This window comes from Pipra filicauda, unplaced genomic scaffold (assembly GCF_003945595.2).
Source record: "Pipra filicauda isolate LSUMZ 115617 unplaced genomic scaffold, ASM394559v2 scaffold44_size3831614_pilon, whole genome shotgun sequence".
Lineage (NCBI taxonomy): Eukaryota > Metazoa > Chordata > Aves > Passeriformes > Pipridae > Pipra > Pipra filicauda.
In genome coordinates this window covers 799,251-823,102 of record NW_024104587.1, presented here as the reverse complement: position 1 = coordinate 823,102, position 23,852 = coordinate 799,251, and the positions used below count along the sequence as shown (strand labels likewise).

The 23,852-nt window shown below is 41.3% G+C and overlaps 1 protein-coding gene across 2 annotated transcripts in view; it reads left to right on the top strand.

Moving 5' to 3' along the window:
* AGBL1 (AGBL carboxypeptidase 1) overlaps positions 1-23,852 on the top strand; it is a 248,225-nt gene that overhangs the window by 78,757 nt on the left and 145,616 nt on the right. For both annotated transcript variants that reach the window (XM_039385924.1, XM_039385923.1), the window contains exon 16: positions 6,496-6,676. In XM_039385924.1, coding sequence (XP_039241858.1) covers positions 6,496-6,676 — 181 coding nt within the window. The remainder of the gene's footprint in view (positions 1-6,495; positions 6,677-23,852) is intronic.

Below are 23,852 nucleotides of genomic sequence, written 5' to 3'. Positions count from 1 at the left end.
CTGAGAACACAGAGGTAATTCCAGAGGAGTAGGAGAAAACATGGGCTGAATTTCTAAAGGGGGAGCTAGCATGACTTAGGGCTATAGGCCTCGTGCTGACACTGTTCTGGGCAAGTGGAGTGGCTTGATGCAAGACTTATGAACAAGGACCCAGCAGGAGGTAGGGGGAATGTGCTGGCGCAGCAGTGAAGGCAGTAGGGTCACTACAGGCTGGCTTAGCTGATAGCAACTTGTTTTCTTTTTATGCAACCTAGTCCCAGTGGACAGCGAGGACAACTGATTGCAATCTCTTTTTATAGCAGCCTTTTGCAATTTAAAGGTTATATTCTTCCTCTCTGTTCATCTTTACTTTCTGTGTCTGAAACCTATTTTCTCCAATTTTTCTGCTGAAGTTAGGACTCCTGAACCTTCCACAGTTTTTCAGTTTTCATCAAATAAATTTTAAAACTATGGTGGACAACAGTGGGCACAGCACTGCAGCTATTTGGTTTTGCTCGCTGGGTTGAGCAGAGCAAAGTGACAGCATTCCTTGCCTTAGCTGAGCCATTGCCTGATAGTAAGTCCCAGGAGAGCTGCCATTTTTGCAACTGCTCTGCATCACTAACTCATCTGCTATAATTCCCTGATCCTTCTTGGCAGTACTTCTTCCTAACCAGCTGTCCCCTATCTTGGTTTCATGCCCCTGGAATCTGGCTGAGGGGAGTAGACAGACAGCAGCAGTGAGCACAGATGTGGGAGGTGCACCCAGGTAGAGGAACTCCTCTGCTAGTGACAGTTCTGGGAGGAGGTAAATGCAAGGTAGCTTGCTTGTTAGCAGACTAATAAGGTACCTGCATGGTTTCAGTTTTGAAGTTGGATGATATTTGGGCAGCTTAGAAGGTATGCAGAAGGAGACAGGATATGCCAGTGAATGTTGAGTTGGCATACCCAGAAATGGATGATGCAGTGGTTGGAAATCTCAGCTACACAAATGCAGGTGCACACACTTGTGATGGGAATGTTAAAAACTGAAATAAATTGCAAAAGGTTATAGTAGGTTTTCCATGGGTGTAAGTTCTGAAAATAAGGTTCAGTTGTTCCCCAGTCTTCCCCAAGAGGTACACTTTGATTTGAACAGGAATTAGTTCATTTGAGTTTCCTTTGTTTTCAGTCACACAGAAGGTCCTGCTAAATAATGGTAGTGCTTCATGCTTCCTTCAGTGCTTGGTATTTTGGAAGCTCACCCAAAACAGACTTGACAACTTGCTTACCAATTTCCTGGAGTTAAAACCCAGCAGTAGTAGGATGTCAAGCTGAACTGAGGCTGAGCAGTCTGTACTCATATTCGGCTCCCTGATCATCTCTGATTTGAGGTGAATGAATTCATAAAACACATACACAAAAGGAGGTTGCCAAGCAACTTGCAGTCTGAAATGTCCCCACCAAGTTAGGAAGGTAGAGAAAAGGCAGCTGAGACAAGTTGTAATTTCACTTCTTTGCCATAGGTAACAGTAATAATACATAGAATATAGACCTATTTAAGAAAGGGAGAGCTCATTGATAATGCTGGAAAACAACAGCTGATCCTGCTAGACTGTATTTTGCCTCTGTCTTAAGATGTGTCTGCTTTTGAAGCATTTAGCCAAAAATAGGGTCAGCAAGGAGACAGGAATATGAGGCGAGGGGGGAATAGAAAGGAAAGAATTATTCTGTCTTAAGGCAACTGAAAGACTGACTACTAGTGGAAAAGTTTCAGGAGGGGAAAAAAATATCTGATACAGATTCTGCCTGAGACTAGTCTCATATTTTCTGTGATCTCAGTATTTGATGCTCTTTACAAACATACTTTAAATATATTCATTGTACATCACACCATATCCTGGCTTCTCTCTGGCTTTGCATAACTATGCAGCCTTGGGCATATCAGATATATCCAGGACAGGATGCAGCTGTGACATGGAAGAGCTACATCATGGTCCTCCTGTTTACCCATCATTTACTCACAGAATACCCTGTTCTGGCCTTGGCTAGTTAAGTAGGGAGAATTTTGCTTTCTTGGTTTCTATTTACTGTGTCCCCAGGTAAACTTGACCCTTTGATTTGTGTAACAGTCACGATAGTGAAGTTGTACTTGGGCACAAAGCAGAAAAAGAAGCCTGTGTCTTAATGGCCCTGGGCTTGTGTAAAGGGAAGAGAGGTATGCAGAGGCACAGGCAGAAAAATTTCAGTCAAGACCTGGATCTAGGTTGAATTTCTCACATGCTGTGTATATAATCCCCTTTGACTCCTTAAAAAAAATCCCAGCCCTGTGTTGTTTTGATGCCCTGTGCCTTTATAAATGGCATGGCTCAAATCTCAGCTTGAAATAATTTAGAACAGAAGCCCAGGTAAGGGCATCTGGAACTGCATTTCTCTTTCTATGCTCCTCTTGATGAAGGACACTGCTGTGTTAATGGGGTTTTGTTCCTTTCTTTCCGGTTTCTCTTTCCCCAGCTGATGTCACGATTAGTGACATGAAAGTCACCCCTTAGTGAACCTTAGTGATATCATGACTAGAGAAGGATCCTGAGAGGCAGGAGATTAAGCAGCAAGTTAGCGAGACTGAAAGAACAAAGCCCTTATTTTCATGCATATATCCACAGTCAAAAATGAGTGAAGAGAAGGAGAGATGGGAATTAGGTGATACATTAGTTAAACTATTATTCAAAGATTCTTTGCTCGAAATTTTGCTGGAGGTTCTTTAATCTCTCACCTTGGGTATTGTTGGTGCCATGTTATATTCCAGGCATGTCAAAATGTAACACAGCGTAAGAAGACATGATTTGTTGGATAAGGCTTTATGTAGCATGAAAAGGTTCCTCTATTTTCCCTTTTTATTATTTACATTCCCAGAGAAGGTTATGTGTCATGTGGGCTTTGCAGAGATAAATGGCTAACCTCAGCTTTCTGGCAGCTTCCTGAAAACTTGGGGGGGAGCTGCCTAAGTGTTGGCCTGAGGATTCTGAAGACTTAAGCTCAGTTCTGGTCCTGGAAGGAGATATATGAGAGGATGTAAGGCTGTGTATTCTGAAGATAGGTTTACCAGGGCACAGGAAATAGTAAAGGGGGTCTGAAATAGCACAGAGAGAAGGGCAGCTGGGCACCAGTAGAAACCAATAAACTGTACTGGGTGGTACTGAGGTGGTCTGGTCAGAACTGCAGTTATGGGGGTGTTGGAAGTCAGGAAGGAAGTGAAGCAGCTGAACTGAGTGGAGAGATCTTGGATGGTGCTACCAGTTGAGTGCAGAGTGTAGCTGGCCAGTGCTTTGTCCACTACTTTCATGAACTCTAATGCTAATTGCAGTTAGCACAATAATTCCAAGGCAGACAAGTAACTGGATATGCCATAAAACATAGGTTTGGGCGACTCCTGCTGTTTTCCAGGTGTTTCAAGGGTAGCAAGTTTTATGGCCATGTCATCAGCTTTTGCTCTATTTGCTGCTTCATTAGTTTTCATGCTGGGAGCACTCTGGGGGAGCAGCATTAGGATGTGGGACTTGGCTGTGATGGCTCCTGTGAAGGGAACAGGCAGTTAACAAGCTCTGTGGTTTCCTTGCTTGTACATACCTTGGTTATGACTCTCCTGTGGGTGGGATGTCAGAGCTGAGGATGTGCTTGGCAGGAAGGGATCCTTTAAATGAAGCTTTAACTGGAACAGAGAGATTTCTTTGGCTAGACCTGCACACTATTGGGTCCTCCATTGTCACCCAGAGGGAAATAGTGTAGGTAATCTCTGGTCTCTTCCCCTGCCCTCCTATTTCCTGAGTTTTAAGATCTGGAAGCTCCAGAAGCTTTTCCAACACTGAATATAGGTAAGATGAGCTTGACTTTGATGAGCCTTCAGAGGAAAAGCAGAACTCAGGTCTCTGCCAGTCCCATGCTATTGCAATTAGCAGAATTATGGCAAACTATTCTGGGTGTCTAACATGAGAAAACCCTTGCTTAGAGTTTTTTATTTTTCTTATTTTAACTGGGGAAAGAACTTCTTAATTAAGATGCTGAGCTCTCTCCCAATATACAGAAGAGGTAAGAATTGTTAAGGCTGTATTCATCAATCGCAAAAGAGAACACGTTTTATTTTGTTCTGTGCTATTTACAGCTGTTGTCCATTAGAAGTCCTCAGGAGCCTCATTCCCAGCTACAACTGCACAGCCCTATAAGTTTAGCTCAGCAATGAGCCTGCAAAACAGCACTAAATCATGGTGATGGGAGAAAGAAGAAAATGTTTGGAGAAGGCAAAACACAGCTGATGTCCTTGGGAAGGCTAGTTTTTGTTTGTTGTTATTTTAAAACATTATTAAGGTAAATGCTAATGCACGATTAGCTGGAGCAGAACAGAAATAGGGTACTCTAACTTAAAAAAAAATAAATAAATCAGAATGGCTAGTAGTTCTGCAGCAGCTAAAGGAATCTTTTGCAATCTGTAAGTGCCTAAGGCATTTGTGTATACACATTGATCCAAATGTACTAACCCCCCAGTATGGTGAGATGTAAGAGTGATAAAAGCCTAATAAGTGGCTGTTGAGAAACAGAGTCCCAGTTGCTTTGCTGGACCAGAAGGTGATTGCTCTGCATGAGCTCTTTGAGCTGAGAGAGCAGTTCACTCTTCTAGTGCCCACCAACTGCTTAAGAGGAAAGCATGGAAGTATGGAGGTGTTGAGGGGGGATTGTTTCTAAACCTGAGTACATCCCTGTAAAATGTAACTAAATTGTGCTGTAATGTATATACTCAGCAGAACTGTGCAGAATATACAGTTAAGGAGAAAATTAATGCTTATTCCTTGTTTGACTGTGAAATGAGAAATTTCACCTGTATTCTCAGCTCTGTCTCAGCCTTTGGTTTGTCAGACAAATAGCTAAACAGCTCTTTAATACCATCTACATTTTTTGGGGTAGTGTTCTACCTCCCTGTTATGCTTTAATTGATTAATGATTTGTAAAGCATTTGGAAACTGAAGGGTGGCTTTGGGACCTAAGAAAAAAGGCACGTAACTTGCTAATTCAACATTTGCTTACAAGGGTGCTCCGCTGAGGCCTTTAGTTTTGTCTTCTGTCCTGTTACCTCTCCCAAGCCTGTCAGTTGAGGCCCTTCAGTTCATGAAGGAAAGAGAGCCTGAGCTCTGACGTTGCCTGATAGAGCAGGACAAACCTATCCTGGCACCACTGTGATGCCCTGACAGATAATGCTTCCCACTAAAGTAAATCTGTCAGGTTGACTTGTGACAACGGTCTGAGATAGTGAATGCTCACAAAAGGATCATTTTAAGACGGGTAATTGCTTTCTCCTTTCCTTTTATTTTCTGAGCCTGGCAGGTGTCTCCTTCTGCCTTCTCCTGTTTCCTTGGCCCATCCATGGAGTATGCTAGGCACAGATGGGATCTTCAAAGAATCTGCTGTCAAACTTAGTTTTTTCTAAGCATATGTACACCGAGAGTTTTTGGAAGCTTGTAACTAGACCAAATGTGTTTAGTGTTTTTTTCGCAGGAACAGCAAATAACTTATTTGATAACAAGGAAACTTTTGCTGTTAAGTTGCAAGTCTGCTTTGCAAAGGGTCAGTAAAGCTTATCAATGGACTTTTTAGTAAGAAGTTGGTTTACTTTTTGTATTTAGAAAAAAGCAAAACCTCTCCCCACCCCAAATTACCACAGCTTATGTTTGCCATGCCAAATGTATTGCTAGAAACAGCTGAACTCTTCTAGTTGCAACTTCTGAAAATCAGCTTTGCCATCTGAACATCTCTATTATATAAAACTGAAAAATGTCTTTCCACCAAACATAACAGCCTGTCTTAACTATGTGCATTGTTATTTCTACTTTTTGTTTGATGGTTTTGAAATAATAGTTAGCTTTGAGTACTCAACCTCTGCAGTTTATCTTATGAACTTATTAATGCATCTTCTTTAATCATATCAGTTTAGCTTGATTAATTTTGATTTTGACCTTACAACACAGGTTTGTGCCAGAGATCAGGCAGCTTCCATGTCCTTGGGGCCCTTATGAGTGGGCAGATCTACTTCGTTATTTATAAAATTTTGAGTTGGTAAAGGTGAAATACTGGAAGTAGAGCAGGACCTTAGAAAATTAAATGATTTCTAGCTGGCTTTTAAACTTTCACGAAGCTTGATCGGATGAAACTTCCAAGAATTGCTAGAAAGCATGCTGGTGCCATTTGGAGAGGCAGTAACCTGCACATACAGAATGCTCTCTAATGGCACATATAAGTATCTGTAGGGTTATCACAGGATACCCAAGCAAGGGGATCAGATGAAACTGGCACTGTGCTGGTTCTGAGGACCAAATCTGTGATCAATTTATAAAGAGCACCTTGAGGAAATGCCGGGACCATTTAGGGATGTATTTTCCTTAAAATGTATTTCAGATTATCGCAATTCAAAAGGAATAAAATCTACTTGCAAAGCCATTATTCAGAGAAAAGTCCTGTTCAGTTTTGGGATGTTTTTGGTTTGTTTTCCAGGCAATCGTCCTTATGTGTTTCTAACAGCCCGTGTTCACCCTGGTGAGAGCAATGCCAGCTGGGTGATGAAGGGAACCCTGGAGTTCCTTGTGAGCAGTGATCCCATCGCTGATCTCCTGCGGAAATGCTTCATTTTCAAGATTGTGCCCATGCTTAATCCCGATGGAGTCATCAATGGCAAGTGAGTTGTGATATGTACTTCTTCTGGGGTTTGGCTGGGTTTGTCTGCTGGCTTTACCCTTGTGCACCTACCACATCTTTTCTTCAGTGGTCAGGAGAATTCTCTTTGCCTCATGTTTTACTCATTCTGTTATCAATCCTGTATGGAAAATGTGAATTTGAGACATGGCCTACTGTGCTGTCTTACATCTGTCAGGTGTATGTGATTCTGTACTGTCTGTGGCCACAAGATCTCTCAATTGCCTGGATGGAGTGTTAGTTGTGCTGGAGAAACAGGGTCTTTCTTGATAAATGGAGGTGTATCCTTTCTGCTTCAGCAGCGGGGCAGACCACACTTGCAAGACAGATATACCTGGGAAGAACTGGCTGTAATTAATGCTTTGTATAGCCTGGTAGGGGGGAAGATGAGTAAGGATCTCTTAAATTTTCACATTTCCATGGAAATATTTCCATATAGTGAAGCTCCCTCCTTCTCCCACCTCCTTTTCAATCTTCCCTCCCACGTTTCTTAAGAGATACTGAAACTGATCTTGGAAAATACTGATTCCTTCTTTCGTTCTTTGCCTGCCCACCCACACTAACTTCCCTTCCCTCTCTCTGTACATGAGTGGAAAAAGTAAAACTGCTCCTAATATGCTGACATGAAATAAATATTGCTGTGCAAGCAGTGGAAGAATAATTCCCTTTGAAACGTGGAAGAGTACTTTAAGACAAGGTAGGCTTGCACTTGGCTGGAAAAAAAAAAATCTACTTGTCTCTGAGGATAGTGGAGTTTGTTCACCTTGGGTGTTTGTGAAGTGGCTGTAAGTTGATAACTATTGGTCCTGTCTGATGCAGGGACAGGACATCATGATCACATCCCACACACTTGTGTCTTGACCTGGCTATGAGGTCTTGCAGGTCTTGGCAACAACTGTGCCCCCTGGCTTATTAAAGTGGAACACATGACAAATCTTGAAGCTAGAAGATGGGCTTAAATAAGTATTGAAACACAGGAAAGTATAGAGGAACAACTTTCCTCAAGCTACATTCTCCCACCTGCTTTGGGGTCGGGCTGTGCAGATGGAGTGCTGCAGGAACAGAAAAGCAATCCTGAGCAACAACTGCATTGAGTTTTGTTCTAAACTAATTCAGTTTCAGCAGGGAGCACCTTGGGATTTTCTGACAGTCTGCTAAGTCACAGCTCCTGTGCTCCCCAGGACCTGAGTCTTCCAGGAGTCTGGGAGGACTGTTCAGAATAGCCTGATACAGCCCCAGGGTATGTGAAGCCTTTGTTGGCACCAAACGCTTTCTTGATCCTTCCAGACAGAAGAAACAAGAAAAAAGGTTGTGGCTTTTCCCCCTTACTTTTGCTCCTTTCACTACACTTAAAATTTTCAAGAGATGCAGGAGTGGAGGGAACGTCTGGCCTTTCTCTCTAGCTGTCAGGAGTGAATATAACAGGAAGGGACCCTCAGGAGAGAGGACATGACTCTAGGTGACACCTGAATGCTACTTGGGCTCGTGTCACACAGGAGGGTGTTTTGCCTTCCCTGTTGCAGATGAACTTGAACTGTAGTTAAATCTGGTGATGAGTTAAAAAGGTTCTCTAAGTTTAAATGCTCTAATAACCTTTATTATCTTTCAAGACAGTGTTAAGAGGGAACTATTTTCTGAGGAAACTGGTCCATAGTCCATCACTGACAATAGCACTTGTAAGAAGATACTTGCTAAATATTTTTTTACATCTCTGAAACCTGTTTTATAACTCACTTCATGAAATTACTTGTTTGCTTTGGGATTCACAATCACTGCTGTGGAAGTCCCACCAGGCACGCCCAAAAGGTCTGCTTTTGTGTCTGCTAAGGTGCGTGTAACATCCCAACCTGTTGCTCACTTCTAGTTTAATACAAGTTGCTGTGCTCTCATACCTTCCCCCTGCCAGGACTGGGCATGCTGAATGCAGCAAGCACACTACCCAGGCCAGCAAGTATCTTGGCTCTGTGCTGGACACAGGGAACACCTACACGTGGTAACCAGTGATCTTATCTTTTATTGTGAAACAAAAATATCTCCTGTATCAGTGCCTCTGTTGCTTTCATCCTGGTGTCTCTGTATCTTTATTTAAAAAAAAAGAGTTGGATTACTTTTTGTTGACAATTCTTTGAATTTCCTCGCTCTCCTTAATCCCCAGCCCTGTGTGCTGGGGTGTGCATAACCAGTGCCTGGTTACAAAGCGCTTTTCCAGCAGCCCAGCTGTGCCTCTTCCCCAGCTGGCTCCCTGCTGCAGGCACAGCTCAGCAGGTGAGTGCTCATCCCAGCAGGGCACTGCACCATCACACTTTGGGAGCCTCATGCAGCAATAAGATGATCAGGACCTTGGTATTTGCTTTGGTTAATGTGATCTGAAGGTTACACGCAGAGAATGCTCCTCTAACGCAGGCAGGGCTGCAGTAATGCGATTATGCTCTGCCTGTGTGGGGCTGAGCTGGGAAGCAGCTCTGCACACTCCCTCTTGCTTCAGTCAGTGCTTGGAGAATCCATCGCTGTCTGTCAGAGATGGAGATGTGGAGCCCTGTCACTGATGCTAAATGAAGGCAGCAGTGATGCAAGTGTGCATGTACAAGTGGAGCTGTCATCACATAAAAATACAGATCACTACCAAATTCTGCAGCTAATTGGATGTTGTTCAATTCAGACAGAATTGGTGAGTGATTGTGTTGCTGTGTAGCACAGTATTTTGCTCCATCTTGAAGAGCACTCGGGTGTAGTTTTGTCAAACAATATTCAGCTGATCTGATAATGGTTATATATTTTAAGTTAAATAATGGATACTGCTTTTCATAAAGTTAATCTTATACTTTCTGCCAGACACTGGCTTTTGACCGCTGCTGGTGATGGGATTCTGCCTCACATACATCTATGATCTGACCTGATAGTTACTTTATATATTTTGGTTTTGCTTCTTTTGATAAAAATTACAAGGAAAAAATAGTCTTAGTTTCCAAGACCAGTAGTGTAAGTCAATCTGAAGTGACAGCCTTATACTTAGTATCCTCGCAGTCTGACTTTCTTTTGCACAAGTTGTTCTATGATAATCCAAAGTAGTAAGTGGTGTTTGGCCTTATGGCTCAGTACCTTCACCCAAACCTGTAGCCCCCTTTTAAACTACATCATAGTAAAATGGAAAGCTTTAAAAGGAATTAATATCTATGAAGTGTAAGAGAATCCACGAAGAAAAGTATCACCTTCATTAGGAATGTGGTAGAAAATGGCAATGGGTGAGAGAGAAATCTGTGCTTTGTTCCTGGCTCTGCTACTGTTGGACTATAAGACCATTGCCTCTGCCTTTTGCCTGAGTCTTCTTCCTTACAGAATGAGAGAGTGACATACATAACCTTAGAGCAATTTGAAATGTCAATCTAGATCTACTACTGTTTGAACTATTAGGCTTGTTTTTAACTTGCAGAATGTGGAAAATAATGCTCTTGGAAAACTTTAAATTTGGGAGAAATGGTCCAGAGTAGCCTTTAATGAAACCTTATTAAAAATTTTTGCTTTAAAAAAGTTAATCTGTTCAAGTGAAACCCGTGTACCCAAAAGTAGATTAATTATAGTTGCAGTTGTGCAAAATCCAGAAACCAGGATTCAGTGAGAGAACTTGTAAAAAGCCAGATTATAGCAGCACAAAAAGAGGTTTTGTAAAGAAACAGAACACTTTTTGCTGTCCACAGTGTTCCATATAAACTCATTATCACACATTTGAGCATCGAGCTGTGTGTGCTCACGCATGCCTGTGCAGCTGTGTGCTAACTCATGATGTGTTCATGTGCTGCCTTCTGTGTGTGCCTGCTGTGCATCCTCCTGTCAGCAGCCTGTTCCTGCAGCTGTTCCTCAGCATCTGCTGGACCTGCAAGACATCTACACACACACACCTGGCACTCCCACACATGTGCTCACTCAACACAGTAGCCAACATTTAGTGCTTTTGGCTGGATTCCTCCAGACCCTGCGGTGTCTAGATAAATATTGCTATTTATTATGCATTAAATTTAGGGTTATTAATTATATCAGTATAACCTAATTTATATCACCATAAACAGCAGTAATAAATGATGCCAAATGCTAACACTTGATTCTTGCCAATTGTGCCTATTTCAGGGTGGGTTTTTTTCTCTCCAGTTCCCAGAAGTATTAAATTAAAAATGATTGGCCTTGCAAGATCATTGCTCAAGCAAGAAGTGGAAGCTCCTGGGGAAATGATTTTGTGTTAAAGAATACTTCCCATGCAGACTGCTCATGAAGTATCTATGCATTTTGTGTATGCAGAAATTCTCTTTCCACTGGCAAATTCTTTGCTGTCCGGTATCACAGCTCTCTGAGTTCGTCTCCCTCCTGTGCTGCCACCTTCTTCCTCTTCCATTTCTTCCTTTTAACATCCCTTCTTTCTTTTCATCTGCCTCCTTTTCTCACTCTTCCCTCCCTCCTGCTGAATTAAAGAGGCTTTTCATTGAAAAGAACTTGAACCAATGAGTGGAGATGGGATCTGGTGAGTCTGTCTTTTTGGTAAAGGAAGATGAATTTATTGGAAGCCACATGATTTCTTCAGAGCCATGGGGTAACCACAGTAGCAGTTAAGTAGAGGAAATCCTGATTTGCATTTTGAATTATAGCCACAGACTATTCTTTACCTGATTTATAAACACCCTGTTCCCTCCTGCATTTGCTCTGCCACAACACAGGCTGAGTAAGCTTTGCTGCTCCAAGGTAAGGCAGGTGAGGTGCTGGGTTTCCTATCTGTCCATTGATGCTCCCTTCCCTTTTGTTTAATCTGTCTCTTCCATCCTTGTTTACTCAGGGGGCTTTGTTCATTACCTCTTCAAATCCATCAGGGAAGAGCATTAGTTTTTTGACAATTACTGAAATAGAGAGAGAGAAATGCCCACTAAAATCCCTTCTAGAGAAGGTTTCCTCTGCACACTCTCAAAAGCTACAAAGGAAAAAAAGGACTCTGCTGCCACAATTTTTGGAACTGGTCCTTTCTGTTTTGAAGGACAATCTCAAGAGGAGGAGCAGAACCATGTTTGTTTCTATACCCAAAAAGCTGTTTGTGTATTACCTTTTTCTTTCCTAGATTAATGCTGAACTGAGATATTGCATTCTTGGGGCAATAAGAGGCAGAAATGATCAGGGATAGGGGAAAAAAAAGCTAATGTCTACTCTAAGGAATTAGTTTATGATCCAGAACCGCATCCTTAAGGACTAAATCTTGAAGTGATGTCACACAAAGCTGTACAACTGCAGACATGCCCCCTTCTCTTTATTGCTTCTCTGTGGTCAGAGGATTGAAAGAGAAGTTTAATTCTCACAATCTAGCCTCACATAACTAAATTGGTGCCATGCACTCTGCAAACACACTCCAAAGGCTCTCTCCAGACTACTTAATCTATGATGTGTGTGTTTCTCTAAGGATAGTGCAGAGATGTGGGAGGGCTGGGAGAGGAGTGTTTTGAATTAATGCAATCTCTCTCTAGAAGACTGCTGCTACAGGACTAGTGTGCTGCTCTTCTTTGACAGATGCTGTATGAGTTTGTCCTCCCTGTTTTCTTCAGAGGTTTGAATTGTCACCACCTTAACAAAAGTAGTTGGGTAGGCATGTGGAAACCAAAGCTTACTTGGATAAAAAAAAGGAGCATTTTGTAAAATGGGAAAGACTCAACCCTTACTCACAAAGTGTAACTCAGAGCACAGCCAGGGTAAGGTGGCAAGTTTGTTTGCACAGGTTGTTTCCTTAAGACCTCAGAGGTGATAAAGATATGAACATCTGTACTGGCATACTTTGTGGCTCTGGGAAGTGCCTATGAAGTGTGGGCTAATTTTCCTCAAGTGGAGCAGAAGTTTTTGCAGCTCTTTAGTGCCTCAGGTGTTGCTTCTGTTGCCCTCCACTGAGAGGACAGTGATGAATTGGGGAGCTCAGGGTAGCAAATATAGCTAGTGCCTGCACAGCATGAGATAAAATACGAGCTGCAGTATTTCTTAGCTCTCATCTCCTCAAACTGTTCCTTGGTGGAGCCAGAAATGGGGTCTGGCCCTGCACCACTCGCTTGAGTTCCTCTCTGCTCTGGGAGGTACCTCAGTCTCAGCCAAGGCCCCTTGTGCTGTGCTAATGTGGAAGCCCATCCTTGGCTCACCTTCAGTGATAAACATCCCTCTGAAGACAGCTGCACCCCAGGACTCTTCCCTCTGACAGCACTTCCAGTGCAGGATTGTTTATTCCTTCCTTTATCAGCCAGAGCTGCTGGGCCCCCTGAGTTATTAGCTCTATTCACTCATTGTCAGTGTTTCCTCCTTTGTAAATATGCCCCCATATGTCTCTGCTCCCGAGGAATATGCTTTCTTTTCTATTTACTGCTTTTCCCAGGCCCCCACCTCCTCATCGCTCTCTCCACCCAACGGCCCAATAACAGCCAAGGAGATAAATAAGCTCCATAACTCTTCCCAGCTATTATATTTTTGTTGTTGTTGTTGCCCTGCATGGTAATATATATAATAACAAGGAAACAAATCTTATTACTAAAGTAATTACAATAAATAAAAAGCCGAAAGGGAAGAGGAAGGAAGGGTCTGTCGGGGGAGTGATTGCAGTAGGATTTTTTAAAATTTAATTTACTCGAGATGTTCTCTGCCACTTTGTTGATACCCTGCTGAGGGGGGTTGTGACTAATTAGCAGCCAGCTGTTGTTTTAACACCCTCACCTAATTTATAGTGTGCCTGAGCCTCTAAAACAGGAGCCTGTGTGATATCATTGTCTGTGGGACTCAGCACCAGCCTTGTCTCAATGACTGGCTTTATTGCTTGGTGCTTTTGTTCCCCAGCAGCAGTGTAGCTGAAATTTTGGGTGCTTTGGTGCAATTTCTTTTATCTTCAGCATATCCCCTGTGCTTCCAGGAGCTTGAGCTAGAGTGAATGCAATCTATTGCTTGTAACTGCTTGTTGCAGTGTCCAGTCTAATAACTGAGCAACACAACTGCTAGTTTTTGACAGGGCACTAGAAAGTCTGGTGTGAAAAGGGTCTTGGGTTTCTTAAACTCTAAATTCTGGGACCTCATTCTCCTGTTTTCAGGTTTCTTATGGAAGTGCCATATTGTTCCTGCTAATAGATGGAGATGGTAATATCGTCTGTCTTCTAAATGGTCATGAAAAGTAATTAGTTAATGGCCACGTTAAAAACTGGAAGGATCTAATGCACTGTTCCTTGTTGCATTAGTCTCCCAGTTGCCAATTTCAAAAGCATGTGCAGACTTTGTAAGCTCATAAACAGTAAAGGTACACAATGAGTTGAATGCCTGTCCCTTCGCTCTTTCCTCATCAATTTGTGCTGGTGATGCAAGGTCACCTGGGAGTTTCACTGCAAAAATCCCTGGGTGTGGCCTCGGTGATGTTACTCTTCCGAATTACTAAACGTTTCAGTTTTTAAATTTAGGGATTAGTTAATTTTAGATGGGTTCTAACTTGCATTTTCAAGTTAGTGTGAATATTAGTTATGAACAGGTTGTTCCACAGGCTCAGAAAGGAATCCTTTTGTTCTGCATTCATGTCTGTTTTCCTGACTGATGATGGAAGTTGGTGTAATCAGATGTGTGTGCTCCTTTGAAGACATTTTCAGGAGCCAGGAGACTGGTGTACAAAGCTAGCTTTTAGTAAAGTTAATGAGATGATTGAATTATATTATAATTCTTGTTAGCTTGATTGTGTATCATTATCCCTTTTGTTTGTTATTATGCTTATTTGAGTCCCATTTGTGGTATATTATTCCCATAACAATTGTGCCCATGCTAGGCTCTGTATAGAAACAGGCAAGGAGCAGCTGGTCCCTTGTTAGAGACTGGTGCATTAGTGGCACAGGCTGTGCAATAGGATTGGTGAGAATGAAAAGGATGCTGGGCTGTTGCTCTCATGCAGCCTGATCTGTCTTCTCAGCCCTAGCCACAGGATGCATTTCGTGGAATTGTGAGCTTTGTAGTTACAGCTCTTCTTCAGGAAAACATTCTGCTGCAATGCCTTCCACAACCACCTGATGAAAGTTTGTGAAGAATACCTCAATATCATCAATGCAGGAATTGGATAAATGTATTAAAAATCAGGAGTCCTATACCTTCTGGGAATTTACAGGAGGTATCTGCAAAGCCTGACTCAGCTGGCTGCATAGGTAAACCTACACTGAGACGTGTTGTCATTGTGCGAACTTGGATGTTACCGTGTAGCTGATTGTGGTAGACATCAAATACTGATAGCAAAACTGAAGATTTTGGAGATGAGCCAATATCATGAGTAAAAGGTCTGTTTTGGTCACCCATCTCAACATCAAATCTGTTTACCTGAGTTAATGCCTGTTGGAAGCTAGAGATGCAGTGATGGAGTTGTTATTCATAGGATGGAAAAAGAGAAGTCCACAAAATGAAATTGTAAAAACTTCACTTTTATAGATGCAATGAAGAATGTCCAATACTTTACTGCAATATCCACACTACCTGGAAAGCTGAAATTGCCTGGGAATGAGGGTTATTGTCTCTTGTAATATACCTTCATATATTACACTGTGTAATAAATCAAGCAGTATTTCTTTTGCTGTGAAAACTGGACATCCCTGAAGTTCCAAGTGACATTTCACATTTTATATGGCCATATGGCCCCTTTTAAGTATTAAAACACATAATTTTTTTGTGAAATATGCACAGAAGTCCTTGAAAGCCTATGAACAAAAAAATCAGAAGCTTGGATTTGCAAGTGCAAAGCTGCTTTTCCATGTGTTTGCTTTTAAAATATTCTATGTTGGGTTAGCTTTATGTTTTGGTAATGTTGTACTTTAACATTTGTATATATGTGTTTCTCTCTCACTTTTCCCTCCCCTCTGTTTGGAATTTGTTATCCAAATGTAGCATTAAAAGCTGGCAAAGTACTCTGATAGGAGCCATATAATGACCTTGGGTTGGGGAGTGGCAATTGGAAACAGTGTGTGTAGAAACATGAAGAGCCTTGTCCACAAAAATAAGCTTCATTTGAAAGCTTTTGTTTTTAAAATTACTGTGCAAAAATGTACCTAGAGATGTCCAGCTGAAGTTGAATTGTTTTCTTGTGTACGTGGTTCATGTGATTGCAATTAGGGTAATTATAGGCAAAATTTGCACCAGTGGTATCAGCAAATCACCACCCTAATTTATAAATCCAGCTTTATGTCCCACAGAAGCATCAAGAAAAAAAAAAATCCAGAAAATTGAGTCAATGCTGTAATGAGAGAGTGAGAAATCAAAAGCTTTTCTGCAACCTAACAGGCAGCACTGCTGGGAGTCAGGAGAAAGGTGCAGCACAATTTTAATCCTGCAAAGCAGCTCCGAGTCTTGAAGGCTTAGAAAAACTGAAGAGCTTTGAAGTTGTATAGCCCAAGTTTGAGCTGAGGGGAGGGGAAAAAAAAAACTCAAAAAAATGATGAGATTGGCAGGGAAGAGAACTCCAGTGACAGTGCACCTTGGGAATATGCATACCGCAAAACTGTGGAGTTAGTGTTTGAATACATCCTCCTCAATGATACCATAACCCTAATAGGGACTCTCAGGTAACACCCAATATTTTTCTGCATGGGAATTGTGATGATTTATAATGTTAAATTCTTTGGAAAATATGCTATATTCAGAGTTGTGTAGCACTGAGCAACTTTTCTGTGGCCTTTTAGAATTGGCTTGTTAAATTTCACAAGTGGATGTGTCCTTATATAAAATGCTGATATGTTCAATTATATCCATTGGACTCTTCTATGTCTGGGAAAGTAGAATGCAGAGAAGTGATAGTGAACAATATAGTCTAGATATTAATTCACCCATTTGATTGCTAATGTTTATCACAAATGACAAAGACTTAAGGATTATTGTAATAGTTGGAGAAGAGCTGCTATATACTACTGTATATATATCACAGAATGTAAATAGGAAAAAAAGATTTATTTCTAAATACATACGCATAACAGTTCATAATCAGGTCAACATCTTCATGTAATGCTGTTTTTGTTGTTTTCTTTTTTAAAGTTGTCAGGCAATAACAAGATGTGAGTGCAAGGATTCTTTTCGTGTACATCCCATGACAGCATCTCTAGCAACAATTTCCTTCTCTGTTTCCCATATTCCCCCATTTTTTTCCCAAAATATTCATAAGCTCAGTTTTTGAAGGAGAGTGAAGTACCAGTCCTCCCAGGGACACTGGCTCCTACTGAACACTGACTAAAGCAGAAATTTGGTTTTCAGTTCTAGCTCTGGTCTATGGTGTCTTCTACCAGCAGCAATAGTAATAACACTAATGAAATCTAATTCTTGAGGAATGTTTTCTGCATTTGTTGTCTGTTAGCTAAAAAAGGTCATTAGCATAAAACAAAAGGCAAAGATTGAAAAAGTGTTGATTTTCCTTTCTTCCCCCTAACAGTTATGGCACGTAAGAGGATGTAAAGTGCAGAGCAGCTGAACACTCATAAACTATTTTAATACCATTTAGAAATGAGAAGAACCAGGGAAAGAGGCTTTATGTGGCAATGTAGTTTATTGACTAATCAGTCACTTCTACAGAGCACTATCATGGCTTTAAATCCTTGCTCCAGTGATGTGGAAAAAAAATTGGTGATCTCTCATCCAGGTCTCTAATAGTTCTTGGTCTATAGAATAGAAATCTCTAGTACCTCATTTGAGTGGCAGTGAATTGTGTGCTTAGATGGATATAATGTTAAGAAAAACAGGTCAGGATTACACCTGTGATAACAGCACACAAGGTCTGAAAGTTTAGTAGAAGGAGCTATGGGAGATTAAACTATGTTTCACATGGATAATTTTAGATGACAGAAATAACATCTTTGGGGTTAAGCTGAGATCTCTGGAAAGGCAGCTGATACTTTGTGGTTTGAGCCATCTCCATGGAATAGCCAAACCTTCTGTGGATTTACCTGTCAAGTGTGTTATTGTAAACCCTTGTAGAGTTTGAAAGCGGAAATCCTAAGACAGTTGTAGAATGGTTGTTTTCCCCTCCAGAACACGCGTGTTAAACAAAAGAGAGTTTGCTTTCAAATAACTTTGTTTGGAGAATATGCTACCTGGTCTTGAGCACATGCTGGATTTCAGGTGGAGAAGTGTTATAAGTCACAGAAATTTCTGTCTCTTTCCCTGACATGCAGGTGAGGGCACCCTTGAACTGTGCAACTTCTCTGTCTATCTTTAGACAGCTTTGAAAGGGGTGTAATCCCATCCAGCACAGAGTCTGTTCAGAAATCAAATAGTGTCCATATAAATGGCTCAGCACACTAATACAGCCGGGAATGTAAATAAAAAGGAGACTATTAAGAAAAAACCTCAGCTGCTGTAAACAGTAGAAATACTTTGAATCAAATGTATCTTTTCATTACACAATTTCTTATAAAAATAAAAGCTCAGCTCACTACTGTTATTTATAATGAACTGACTTTGACAGTGTTCATACCTCTCCTATTTTTAGCTGGTGTGTATGTGTTCTGATTGTGTGGATTGATGACAGCAATTTACTTGTTATATCTTTTGTCCCAAAGGGTATCCAAGTGCCATAGCAAACTACCTGCTTTACTTTCAGGCATTGCTTACTATCCAGCCTTTGGACTAGTGCAAAGTAGCTCTTTCATACCCTCTGAACCCATTGCCTTTGAGTGTTGGGAGTTTCTGGTTTTAAGCAGTTGGGCAGAACTTGTGGCAACTAGGTCTACAGCAGATGTTGTAAACTACGGAAGTGAAATCACTTAGGTGCAATCAAACCCCTTCTGTTTTTTGTTTTTTTTTCCCTGAGCATCTTATTAATCTCCAAGAAACACGTGTGTCAGCTTGAAAACCATAATTTTACTTGCACAGGCTCAAATGGGAAGGTTGATCCCTAAAGAGCATATATCTAATTCTCCACGAACTAAAAGTGGTGCATGTATGACTCTGTCATTGATAATTCTTGCTAAACATTGTGTAAGCCTAAATAAGGAGTTTGTTTTGAGGTTTGCCAAGAAACTCTGTGGTCTGAGTGATGCAGCATTCTATGTGTGTAAATGCATATATAATTATGCTAATGGGAACCATTTTGATCCAGATTGTCAGGATTGAAAGAATGCAGTTGTGCTTGAAAAATAGATATGCGTTTGCACGCACAGTTACTCAAACTGGAGTTTAGGCATTAAAGTGGCCATTTGTGTTCTCATTTTCAATTATTATGTTCATCCTGCGGGAATGGGTTTGTGCAAATCAGCAACACAAATATGCATATGTTTTGTTGTGTGCTATCCTGAAAACATGTTGCATTGCTTGGACATAAACTTGGATTGATTTATGCCTTTTTCCCTTTGAAATTTCTGTTTTAATCTGAGGAATGTGAGCTGTGGTGGCTGAATGGCAGCTCTTCAACAGCATGTTTTCCTTTTTCAAATGGTTAACTCTCGTAATTGTTTCTGTAATGCAAGCTAATATTTCCAGCTAACAGTTATTTAGGGTACTGTCACAGCAAGCCATAATTCAACCCCATTGCCTAGTGGCCCGAATAATGACCAAGGCTTACCCCTAGCTGAATTATTGTTCTTATGCTTCCTACTTTCCCTACATACACATAAACAAGTCTGTCTTTATGCCAGACTGAAATACAAAGGAAAGTAGAAGCGATATTGTTGATTCGGAGCTCCTTCCTGGAGCTTCAGGGAGAGAGCTGCTTATAGGGCTGTGAAGGCCTTTGAAGGGTTTTGCAGTGGCATGGCTCATAGGCTTCCTGGAGATTCACCAGGCTCTTATTTTGGCACATCTGTAATGTATCCATATTGGGCACCTACTGCAAATAGTTGAGAGGTAGGATGAAGAGGTCCAATCTGACTTGGGAATGGAAGGCTATTAGGGCTGATGCTAAACTGCTGCTCAAAGACCTTCAGTACACTGAAGTTTGCACCAAAAATAGGAACCTTTGAGTCAGCTGACTTGACTCAGCTTATGGAAATACCACTTGTAAAGAAGATTGTGCTTAATATCCCTTCTGTGATTCTACTTTAAGAAACGGTAGATATCAGGAAAGGACAATAGCAATGTGAATACCACAGAAGGATGAAGCTTTGTCAGTAAACATTTGCTGGGGAAAAAACTAATTTTTAAGTTTCCTTGTATTAATAATACTATTAAGGGTTAGCATAATAAATGGTTATTGATTTATTTTCAAACCATAGCTTGCCTGTGATTCTTTTGAAAGAAAACTACATATTTATGAAGTGGAAATATACAGGGATTGCACTACAGTTACCCAATGAACAGGCAAACCATATCATTTAAATCACTCATTGTGATCCGAAATGGCATCTTAATTCTTGGAGTTTAACACCATTCACACTCTGTGAGTCTGTGAATCGTTCAAAGTAGTACAAAAGTTTCCCTAACCTGAGAAATGTGTCTACAAAGTTGTTCATATAAGTCTGGGCCAGGAACGATAGTGGGAAGCTTTTTAAGCTGCTAAAAGAATGAGAAAAGGAAAATTATAACTTTGACTTTCGAAATGGTGATTCATAGACAAACAGGGTGGGTGGTAGAACGATTTGCCTGCTTAGATGTGGGATTTATGGCTGACTCAAGGGCACTTGGACTAAAAAGAGCCCATTCTGGGTTTGCCTGGAGAGTCATGGATGCCCAGATGGTGCTGGAGGCTCTCTGTAGAGACTGGGCTCTGAGCAGGGTAGGATGAGTGAGGTTTGTAAGAGCAAGCTGAGAAAAGGGCTCTTACGCTGTTGCAGGAATGTTTTGAGGACTAGAAATGGAGTGGAGAGCCATGGCTTGACTGTTTGACACTGTAGATGTGAAGATAATTCAGGATGAGGTTTGAGTTCTACAGGCAGCCCAAACCTGATATTACACTCATTTAATCTGAGCCAGGCTTCATTCCTTTAGGCTAATGGCAAAAGAGTGTGGATGGCTCATGGTTCTATTGCCATCTGTGCTAATTAATGCTCTTGAGACAGCACAGGGACTGTTGAGTTCGTGTTTGTGTAACAGAGCAGAGATGAGGCCCAAGCAGTGGCTCCAGTCTCCTCTTGTTTGTGTTCTCAGGTGTCATCTGGGAACTGACTTGCTGAAATCTTACATTAGGGACTGAGTTCTGATTGCCTTAGGTAGCCCAAAGCAGGACCTGCTGGATAATCTCAAGAGGCTTTCCTGGAAGCTTTAGCTACATTTTGTACCCTTCAAGGGGCTGAACAGATGAGAAATGTCTCCATTAGGCAGCTGAGTTCAGGAGCTTATCTGCATTGCTTTAAGCTTTCTACTTTCACACCAGCCCATTAGAGAACCTCTTTCCTAGACCAGGAAGAAGATGGGACTCTTAGTAATTCTCTAATACCTAGTGGTTATAGGCTGCCATTTGTTTTTCCACTTAAAAATGTCACATTGAATTCCTGATGGTATTAGAGATTTTTATCTTCCTTTCCTGTGTTAGACCTCTGACTTTTTTCTGGTTTTCTTCTACATGGAAGACTTAATTTCTCACATATGTGAGACAGTGAAAATTAAACAAACAAGCTGGCAGATAGACAGAATGGTTCTTCATGTCTGGAAGGCTGCAATGAGCTGTGACTTAGGAATTACAGTGCTTCATATTCAAACTTTTCTTTTTGATGCATTGAGGTGGCACAGGAGCTGACAGTGACATATGGAGAAGGCCCTCTTAGCAGGATTGAGGCTGTTATGTGATAAATGACACGGTATGTCAAAGGACTTCTGTTATCCATCATGCTGGCTTCCCCTCAACATACTCTCTAAAACAAGAGGCAGCTATACAAACAGCTGGGGGATGCTGTAGGTAGGGTCAATGGCATGTTCAGAAGAGAAAATAAGGAAGCTGGAAAGTGCGTGTTCGCATGGGAATTAATAACCCCCGAGTTCTGAGTTCAGAATTTTAAAGTAATTTTTTGTTTGAACTTCTGAAGTACCCCAGTTCTACATCTTTGTCAAGAATAAAACTTAGTTTCAACAGTTGTTTCAAAAATCATTCAGTTGAAAGGTTTCAAAAAGCCACCAAGCTTAGTGCTAAACATTTAACCTTTCTGTGGAAAAAAAAAACCTATTTAGTATCAGGTTTTGCATTGAAAGCATGGTTCTGTCCCCTGATACATCCCCAGACTTCCTCTCTTTCTTCCTTTCACTTCTGTTTGGTAGTTTCTCTGGAATGTAGTGGATTGAAAGTCCTGATGTGTACTTTCCTATCTGCATGACACATGGGAAACACAGACAAACACAGTAGCAAAGTGGTACAGGTGCTGTTATAAATGTAAGGGTGATAAAAGGCTTTTGAGGGAACAGGGCTTTGACTCCCAACACACCTGATACAGATGTGCTATCTGTAGGACACTTTCTCCTAGTGTTGACCATTCAAGTTAAGAAGCAACAGAACAGGTTTTCACAGCTCTGTGCCTTCCACTGCTGGAAAGTTTGTGACTTTTGATCTTGGATTTCTTCTTTCTGTGTCACCTTTAACCCAATAGTACCTCTTTATTTTTTGATACATTTTAGATTGACTCATGCATCAGTGGCTGTTCAAGTGGAGCAAAGAATGTGGGGCATAAAATAAGCACTTGTCCATTTCAACCTCCTTTAGTCCATCTCTCTTTTTCCATTAGTCATAATGATTGTTTTTTACCCTACTTGATTAATGGAGTCTCAACAGCCATGTAGTCTATAAACCTAGACAAGACCCAGTCTATCTCTTTTGATCCCTGAACTCCTAAAAGCCTGAGTCTGACTCTGCTTAAATGGTGCTTATGTGCCTGCATGCACAGTAGTAATTGGTGCAGAATATCAAATGTCACCACTTGACATTTCATTCATAACAGTCACATTTAAAGTAAAGGCTTTAACTTGATGATTCACCAGTGGCCAGTGTCAAATGATCTGGGATGGTCTTCATGTTACAAATGTCAATCAACAAATGGATTAGTCTGAAGATAATTTAATCAGAGCCCATCAGTGAGCTGGCTCAAGGAAATCCCCTTGCTTCCAGGTTATTCCTGCAGCCTCATTGCATATGAGATGAGACAAGAGCATAACGTCAGCAGAAGGGTGGCTACAACTTCTTTTGCCCCTTTAAAAAATTAATTTCTGGGAGCATGTATTTGCAAGTCCCTCACGTGCATCTGTTCTGTAGTTCAATAGAGGACTTCAGGTTCTAGGGTTCCTGGAAGCTCCTGCCTAGAACAAAATTTGCTAAACACAAACCAACCGAAATATACGGGTAACTCAGCCCCCTCCAGCTCCCAGCGCTGCTGTGCTCCACTTTATTTGACAGTACAGCTTTTCCTTCACAAACTCTTCATGTGATGAGACACTTATTTCAGCTGTTGACCCCTATCAATGACCCCTCACTGGGAGATCAGGTGTAGAGAACCAGGCTATTATCTGCCTTCCACTCACACATTTCTAATCAAAGCAACCAATTTTGCTAACTCCTACAGCTGAAGTCACAGTGAGGGAGACCTGGCTGAGTACAGAGGAAAGAAGTGCTTGGAATGGCAGAGCCAGGGGTAAGAAATCCTGAGGGTAAGGCTAAAACAGAAAATTCAAGCTGGGAGAAAAGATGAACAAGCAAAGCAGAGAGAAATTCTAAATTCCAGTTTCGTTTAATGTAAGAAGTCACAAGAAACAACAGAGTGAAGAAAGGCATCTCTATAACCCTCCCTGCATCTCTCCACGCTCCTTTAGCACACTACAGTGAGCATTGGTAGAAAGGTAGTGTTGTATTCTGGTTTGAGTGTATATGCTTAACACAAAATAAGTTAAAAAACCCCCCCCCACAACAACTAAATAAAATCCAAAGCATCCCTGAGATGTTATAAAGCTTAATGTTTATTCCAGTTATGACACCTGTTGAGTCTTTCTCTTCTGGCTGTTGAATTCTCTCCAAACTCAGACAACCCTCAAAAATGTGAGCCCTGATGCGCTGGGCTCAGAAGAGGAGCAAGGTTTCTATGTGACATTATCTGCTTTGGCCTGCAAAAGCCATAGCCCAGGCTATTGGCTGTCACTGCTTGTCATCAGCTGTCATCAGAGAAATTTTATTGAGTTGGGCAGTAATCTTTGATGATGCATTAAACGCTTGTGCTGTTCCCTCCCTTGGAGCACTAATTTCAGTTGATAAC